The sequence below is a fragment of the Megalops cyprinoides genome, chromosome 1, assembly GCF_013368585.1.
Source record: "Megalops cyprinoides isolate fMegCyp1 chromosome 1, fMegCyp1.pri, whole genome shotgun sequence".
NCBI lineage: Eukaryota > Metazoa > Chordata > Actinopteri > Elopiformes > Megalopidae > Megalops > Megalops cyprinoides.
In genome coordinates, this window is record NC_050583.1 from 2,565,702 (window position 1) to 2,574,278 (window position 8,577).

General features: G+C 43.5%; 1 protein-coding gene across 1 annotated transcript in view; it reads left to right on the forward strand.

Annotated features, from left to right (window-relative positions):
• The window catches only part of LOC118781656 (NACHT, LRR and PYD domains-containing protein 3-like), a 40,087-nt gene extending 32,833 nt beyond the window's left edge, over positions 1-7,254 (forward strand). Inside the window, exons 12-14 of the mRNA XM_036534667.1 lie at positions 3,663-3,836; positions 4,053-4,099; positions 6,705-7,254. Of these exons, the coding sequence (XP_036390560.1) occupies positions 3,663-3,836; positions 4,053-4,099; positions 6,705-7,243 (760 nt within the window). The 3' untranslated portion in view covers positions 7,244-7,254. The remainder of the gene's footprint in view (positions 1-3,662; positions 3,837-4,052; positions 4,100-6,704) is intronic.
• Positions 7,255-8,577: the final 1,323 nt, after the last annotated feature.

The following is an 8,577-nucleotide window of genomic DNA, read 5'->3' on the forward strand; positions in this document are numbered from 1 at the left end:
TGTCCCCTGCAGTCTTTAAACAGAGACCTGTACTGCAGGCACTGGGAGGTTTCAAACTGCTAATGATTCTCCTCTTTAGAGGCAGGTGAAAAAACTCAAGATTAAAACACCTGTTTCTAATACAGTGATGGGTTACATTTTAGAGTAAAGGAGGGCATGAGCATTATTAATGTTTAATAAGCTTCATTTATGGTGATAGAGGGAAATATTGCTGTAAGACAGCCATGCCACGGGGAAGATTAGGTACAGTACTGTTAGTGGATTCAGCCTTTGCCCACCTGTCCTCAGTGGAAATTAGAAATGCCTAAGCAAAAAATAAGTTATGAAAAGGGAGAGAATTTAAATCAGAAAAATGTGGCACAACTGATTCTTTTAATATATAATAAAATATAATCCCTTATATATAAAAATGAGAGTAAAGCTGTACAAGGAACCTGAAATCAGGGTCAGTAAAGCAGATCGGATCTCCTCAAGGTAAAGTCACCCCTAAGGGACAGATTTCCAGCCTACCCACAGTGCATGAATGCAGGGTCAGAGAGCAAATATGAAACCAGAAACACATAGCTAATCACAGTTTCAGGTGCCGGTCGCAATTTCAGTGCATGTCTTTTAGAGCTTTGTGTGGGAGTAAGCTTGGGTAGAGGACTAGCTGTTACTGTGCATCACTTTGAAAAGCCTTTTATCAACTCAGCATTGTCTGCTGTTTGTGATACAGGTAATATCTGCATGGCCAATTCAACTACATATAACAGCAGCAGTTTAAGTTGTGTGGATGAAATCTACTTGTATTCACCAAAAACTGCATTTCTCTCAAACTAAACAATAATATGCTCAGTAACAGCTTTTTTATTGACATTTTTGATCGTTGTATTTAAATTGAGAATAGTTTTCATTTCATAACACAAGAATGACTGTTATCTATAAGAACAAGCATAGTCATTAACTTGACAGATGAAATTTTAAGACAATTATTTATTCTTTTCATTTTTTATTTAGATTCTGAAGTGTCAAGTTCTTGAACCCTGCATCCAGCATTAGTGGTACAAAGCTGTTGATATACACAGTAGATGTTAAGATTCAGACTCTGGAGGACAAATGTTTGTGGTACTCCTTTCCAAACTCTGTAACCAGCCCATGGCCACTCACCCAGTGACTCCCCTGTGATCTTTCCCTCACAGAATGGGATTGCATACAAGGGTATATGTGCACATTTAAACTGCATACTGAGCCACCTGGTACTGGCAGTGTCTAGCATTCATACTGTCATTGCATAGAGCTGGGCTGCAGCCAGTAATGAATAAGATTAGGCAGTACCAGACCTCCCAGTGGTTTTGCATTAGGGATTGTTTGGGTGTAAAATCTTCTGTGTCACCCTTTTCCATCTACCCTACCAAATAAATCTGGATATGTGATTAACGAGTGAGTTAAACATGGTTTTGGGCTACAAAAGTGAGTCTGGAAGAGCAGCAGGAGTCTGGGAAGTAGATTCATCATAACTGACTCTACTGTGTCCATTAATATAAGGAGCAGCATGGACTAGCAGATCACCCTAATCTTAAATATCAGCTTTGTGAGTGTGTCATACTACCCTTAGGAACTCACCTGGGGAATAATCAGCGCGTTCATGGCCAATTCTTCTATGTTTACCTTGAAGCCTAAAGTAGAATCCAAAGTTCCATGGAATGTCATTGGTTTAGATGTTGAATTTAAATGATCTCATACGTATGAGAGGACATTGATGGTTTATGTGCCCTCTCCCCTCCGAACTGTCTCTTAGTATTTATGCTGGAGGTTTTACACTGAGGGGGTTAGAAGCAGGAAAGAGGGAATCCCTGCCTTGGGACCCTTTCTTACCGGAATGGTTGGGAGAAGCTGTCATTTACTGCTAGCTGTGATTGTGGGGAAGAGTACCGAAGCCGAATGAACTTGATAAAATTCAGACTAAATCCAAGTGTTTGTAATGTTTTAAAAAGAAATGGTGAAGATGCAGGGCCCAGTGCCTTTTCAGCATGCAGTGCTAGTGTAGCGGAGCTGAAGTGATTAGCTCGTGTGAGTCCTGCGTAAAGCCTTAGGTAGCGGGTAGCAGGTAGCCGAGTGGTTGCAGCGGCTACGTCACTCCCCCTGAGACCTGGTTAAGTAGCGTTGTCGCCGACAGGCTAACGGCAATTTGCCTTTAGCTCAACTGGCAACGACGCTGGCTTTAAGGGGTTGGCAGCGAGCAGTAAGAACCTCGGTTCGAAACTCGCTCGCTCGCCGACCCACGTAACATCATATTAAAACACAACGCAAGATACCACCCGTTACACTAGTGCCACACATGCTACAGGCTGGGATGTAACATTAAGGAGCCTACGGATATTAGCACGCCACTGGGGGATGGGGGGTCCTGGCCAACCTGCCCACCCCTCCACCCTGCTGGAAGGAAGCCAGTTTGTTCTGCTGTTGCTCCCAGTCGCTGTCGGCAGCTGATGGAGCTGGTTTTGAGCTCGGACTGTAGGGCTCAGCCTGTGCATGGAACAGGCGTCTTTACTGTCTGAGTCCCGTAAATGTCTCCTCTTATAATACCTTTGTTTCAGGAGCTTTAAATTCCTCTCCACTCTTTCTGATAATAAAGAGTTAATAGCGTCTCAGCTTCATTGAGCTGGGCTAAGCTGGCAGCAGATGATTTCCCTTAGTGTTGCTGTTCCAGTCTCCTCATTTGCTTTTCCAGTGCTATCCCTCCAATGCATAGCCTATCTGAGGGTTTTTACTGATGCATAGGTGATGAGACTCCCTCTCAGTTTTACTTTGGCTGCCTCACCCATGATACTAGGTGGTATATCTGAGCTGTGGTTAAACTCAATGTGTGGCATAAATGTAGCTCCAATGTGGGCTTGAACTCTAGTTTCACCTAATAGTGAAGTTTTTAATCATCAGTGGCCTGAAGAAAAACATTGGCCAAAGTCTAAAACTAGGTTAAGGGGTGAATGCACCAACATTTTAGTTTGATTGTAAAACAGTTGTTTTAAAACATGGATTATTTAAATACATTTATCCTCACACTATCACATCAAGTAGAGGTCAATGGTATTTTGTCATGAATATAATGTGGGGAGGTTTATCAGATAATTTCAGTTATTATCTCTAATAACCAAGATTTTAAGGGTAAATGGAATCATCTCTTCTTTATTCATGTAACCCCTGGGTCCGTGCACTGGAGATTAAACTGTGTGCATTTTTTACTGCATTATTATATTCATAATTAGTAAGAGAACAGTGATGATAATGGAGGTATTGTCCTGTGGAAAGAGATTTAATTAAATATAGCAGCAGGGCATGTTCTCTTTGCATACAATGCACTCTCATCTGGTTGGTCAAGAAGTGACCAGATGTGATGACTAGACCATTAGAGGAGGGTGCACATTGTATGTGCAGGGAAAGGTCATGTGCTTTACCTAATTACAGTATTGATCAGTTTAACTTAATATTTGTCAGTCATGCTTGCTGTTAATTTTTTTGACAGTAAAATGACATTTTTGCTAGGGTGCCACCCACATGCATGAATATTATTATTGTTCTCTGCTGCAGTCTCCATGTACTGAGTGTCAGATACTCTGGTAATTTCTCCTGCTTTTCCTCCAGAGCTGTGACAGTGAAGAGCTCTTCTCTCCTTCTCTCTGCAGGCTGTCAGGCTGTCTAGTCACAGAGAGAGGCTGTGCTTCTCTGGCTTCAGCTCTGCGTTCAAACCCCTCACACCTGAGAGAGCTGGATCTGAGCTATAACCACCCAGGAGACTCAGGAGAGAGAGCGCTCTCTGCTGGAGTGGAGGACCCCAGCTTTAAACTGGAGACACTGCTGTAAGCAGAGTTCTGCTCCTTTGTGTGTGTAGATGTCTGGTGTGTTAATGGAAAACCTAGTGAGATGTGTAAGATGGTGCCCAGTGTTCTCATCTGATCAGTAGAGTCCTGGCAGTGTGTGGAGCTCTCCCATTGTTACAGAGCTCTGAGTTTCCACACTGCACTTCATAGACAGAAATTCTGTGTCTCTCAGTCTCTGTTCTTCTGTTCCTACAGTGTGGACCATGGAGGAGAGATTAGGCTCAAAGCAGGACTGAGGAAATGTAAGATACACACACACACACAAACAGACACAAACACACGAACAGAAACACCACACTCAAGCTCACATGTACACGAACAAACAGACACACACACACACACAAACACATGAACAGACATATACGCATACATAACAACACATTATGACGAGAACAGGCCATTCGGCCCAGCTAAGCTCGCTGTGACAATTAAAGAGTATCCAAAACTGCATCAAGGCTGGACTTGAACACAGCCAACTACTTGACCTGGCAACCTATTCCATGTATTGATAACTCTTTGTGTAAAATAATATTTTCTTATATCAGTGTGGAACTTACTCTTAACTAGTTTCCATTCATGTCCCCTTGTTCTACAGACTGATCTCACCCTAAAAAAATGTATTGTAGTTCACCTTATTGAGTCCTTTTTATAAATTTTAAAAACGTCTATTAAACCACCCCTAAATCTCCTCTCACCAAGTCTAAATAGGTTAAGTAACTTGAGTCTTTCCTCATAGCTTTTATATTTCATGCCAGGAACTAATGTAGTTGCCCTTCTTTGAACTTTTTCAAGAGCCTCAAAATCTTTCCTGTAGTGCAGTGCCCAGAACTGCACACAATATTCCAAGTGAGGTCTGACTAAAGCATTGTATAATTTCAATATAACCTCCTTAGCTTTCTAATCAATACTTTTGACTATATATCCCAGCATCCTGTTGGCTACAGCACACTGTCTAAATCCTGTTAAGCTTGGGTCAACTATTACTCCCAAGTCTTTTTCAAATTGAGCACATTCTAGTTTTTTCCCCCCATGAAGTAGTCTTGTCTAAGGTTCTTATTTCCCACATGCAAGACTTTACATTTAGCTAAATTGAATGTTGTCTGCCAGGCATCTGCCCACCTCTGGATGCTGTTTAGGTCTTCCTGTATTATTTGGGTGCTGTTTAGGTCTTCCTGTATTAACACACACATACGGTTGGATGTCTAAATGTTTGACCTCATCATTTAGGTTATTGTGATGACCAAACTAGGCTACTCGCGGCAAGTGATTGCTGTAGTGTAGCCCACTCAAATACCAAACACACGCATTTCCTGCTGTCTCCCGTTCACCCCGTTTGCTATCTAGACATTGTAGAGTGTATGCACTGCTATTAACCTCAACATTTTTTCACTATCACAATGCCCCGATGATTGAATGAAGGATAAATAACTCATAAACTGATTTTAGTTTCTAAAACATTTTGTTTCAAACATCTTGGATGGAGGGGCAAAAAAGTCAGTTTCCCGTCATGCCTTTCAGAGTGTTAAACCATTAGCCCAAATTACACCAAATGCCTCAGCAAGCATAGTGGTATCAGCTTAAAAGTTGAGATCTTTTGCTCACAGTTTGGTCCCCCCCACTTCAAAAATCTCTGCTGCACCCCTGTGCATGCAAGCGCACACACACTCACACTCGTGTGTCTGTTCCTGTGTGTGTGCATGCATGCGTGTGTGTGTATGTGTGTTTGTATCTGTATGTATGTGTGTGGGTGTGTGTGTGTGTGCGTGTGTGCGGGTGTGTGTGTGGGTGCGTGTGTATGTATGCGGGTGAGTATGTGTGTGTTCGTGTGTGTGCCCATGCGTGCGTGCGTGTGTACATGTTTATGTGTTTGAGTGACTGTGTGTGTGTGTCAGTATGTGTGCGTGTGTGTGTGCTTGTGTGTATGTGTATGTGTATCTGTATGTGTGTGTGGGCGCATGTGTATGCATGTGTAAGTGTGAGTGTGTGTGCATACGTGCGTGCGCATGGATAGGCGGGCATGCATCTGTCTGTGTATGTCTGTGTTTGTATGACTGTGTGTTTCTGTATGTGTGTGTGTGTGTGTGCATTTGTGTGTGTGTGAGTATGTATGTGTATCTGTGTATGTGTGTGTGCGCATGCCCGTGCATGTGTGTGTGTGCATGCGTGTATGTGTGAGTATATGTGTGTGTATCCGTATGTGTGTGGGCGTGTGTGTGTGTATATGTGTGTGTATCTGCATGTTTGTGTTTGCGCATGTGTGTGTCAGTATGTAAGTATGTCTGCATGTGTTTATGTGTGTGCGTGCATGTGTGCGTTTGTCTGTGTGTGTGTGTGTATTTGTTTGTGTATCTGCATGTGTGTGTTTGCGCATGTGTGTGTAAGTATGTAAGTATGTCTGCATGTGTTTATGTGTGTGCGTGCATGTGTGCGTTTGTCTGTGTGTGTGTGTGTATTTGTTTGTGTATCTGCATGTGTGTGTTTGCGCATGTGTGTGTAAGTATGTAAGTATGTCTGCATGTGTTTTTGTGTGTGCGTGCATGTGTGTGCGTGTCTGTGTGTGTGTATTCGTTTGTGTATCTGTATGTGTGTGTATGTGCACATGTGCGCATGTGTGTCTTCGTCTGCATGTGTGTACTTCTTTATGTGTATGTGAGTGACTGTGTGTGCGTGTGTGTGTGTACATCTTTTTGTGTGTGTATGTGTGTGTGTCCATGTGTGTGTGCGTGCGTGCGTGTATCTTTATGTGTGTGTGTGTGTGTGTGTGTGTGTGTGATACTGATCTCCTGGTTCTGATGCAGTAGATTGTGTTGGAGATGTTGCCTCTTCTAACCTCCTTCCTGTCTGCAGATGCCTGCCAGCTCACACTGGACCCCAACACAGCACACAGAGAGCTGTCTCTATCTGAGGGGGACAGGAAGGTGACACGCACACCGGGGAGAGAGCAGCCATATCCTAATCCCCCAGAGAGATTTGCCTCCGTACCGCAGGTGCTGTGCAGAGAGGGTCTGTCTGGGACTCGCTGTTACTGGGAGGCTGAGTGCAGTGGGGAGGCTGAGATTGCAGTGGCGTATAAAGGAATCAACAGGAAAGGAGGACAGGGTTCTGACAGTAGGTTTGGACGCAATGACCAGTCCTGGAGTCTGCATTGCAGTTATGACGGGTTCTCTGCTCTGCACAATAATAACCGCACTTCCATACCCGCCCTCTCCTCCCGCTCCCGCAGAGTAGGAGTGTATCTGGACTGGCCGGCCGGCACTCTGTCCTTCTACAGCATCTCCTCTGACACTCTGACCCACCTGCACACTTTCCACACCACATTCACTCAACCCCTCTATCTTGGGTTTACACTTTGGGTTGGCACAGTGTCCCTGTGCATGCTGGGATAGATCCCTGTATCCTGGAGGAGTGCATGGGATGTTATTCACTGTGGTCATGACTTCATAAATCTCCACATTAATACTGACAGTGTGCAAATACTGGAGGGCGCTCTCATCCACTCCATACTGAATAGGATTTAGTTACTGTGATTTATTCCAATATTGTAAACAAGTGATTTATTTTAATGTTTTGTATTAACATGTTTTATAAAGCACTTGATCATGTTACTTTCATTCCGGTTTGAATCTGTTTTTTCATAATATTAAATCAACACAAATGATTTAAATTAAAGGAAAATAATACCTTACTTAAAATTTAAACTTAAACCGTAACTTTTGTAATATTAGTATGATATGCTGAAATACAGATGTATGTGTGCATACAGAACATTTGTATGTTGTGTTTTGTGGGAGAGGGAGGGGTTAAAAATGTCATTTAAATATTCAGCTGTTTGTATTTAATCACTTTTGACTTGTTTGCTAGAGATGAAAGACCAGTGACACACACAGGCACACACACAGATACACACACATACTCACAAGCACACACACACACACACACACACAGGCGGACACATTCTCTCCCTCTCTCTCCCTCCAACTCGCTTTCTCTCACGCTCTCCCTCTCTCCCCCCATCTCCCTCTCTCTTTCTCCCTCACTCTCCCCACTCTCTCTCCCTCTCTCTCTCCCCCTCTCTCTCCATCTCTCCTCCTCTCCCTCCAGCTCTCTCTCTCTCTGTCTCCCTCTCCCCATCTCTCCCCCCCTCTCTCTCTTTCCATCTCTCCCCCTTTCTCTCCCTCCATTCCCTCTCCAGCTCTGTCCCTCTCTCTCTCCCTCCCTCTCTCCATCTCTCTCTGCTTCTCTCTCTCCCTCTCCCCCTCTCTCTCCTTACATCTCTCTCCCCCTCTCTCTCCCTCCCTCTCTCTCCCTCCCTCCATCTCCATCTCTCTCTCTCTCTCTCTCTCTCTCTCTCCACCTTTCAGTTCAATTCAATTCAAAATGCTTTATTGGCATGACATTTTAAAATATATATTGCCAAAGCATAATAATAACAACAATTAGTCATAACAATAACAATTGTAAATACAAAAAACCCATTACTAAAAACAGTACAGTAAAATTAAATTGAAGAGTCGCTGCTGCCTCTCATTCTGTGGCAGGTATACACAGCTCCATCTGTGCTGATGAAGTCCGGTTCCTCTCCGGTCCTGGTGTTCAGATCTCCACAGATCAGCACATTTCCCTGGGCCTGGAAATGGCAGATCTCCTGTTCTAAACTAGTGAACATATATTCATTAAAATAAGGAGATTCTGAGGGAGGGATGTAAATGGCACATAGGAA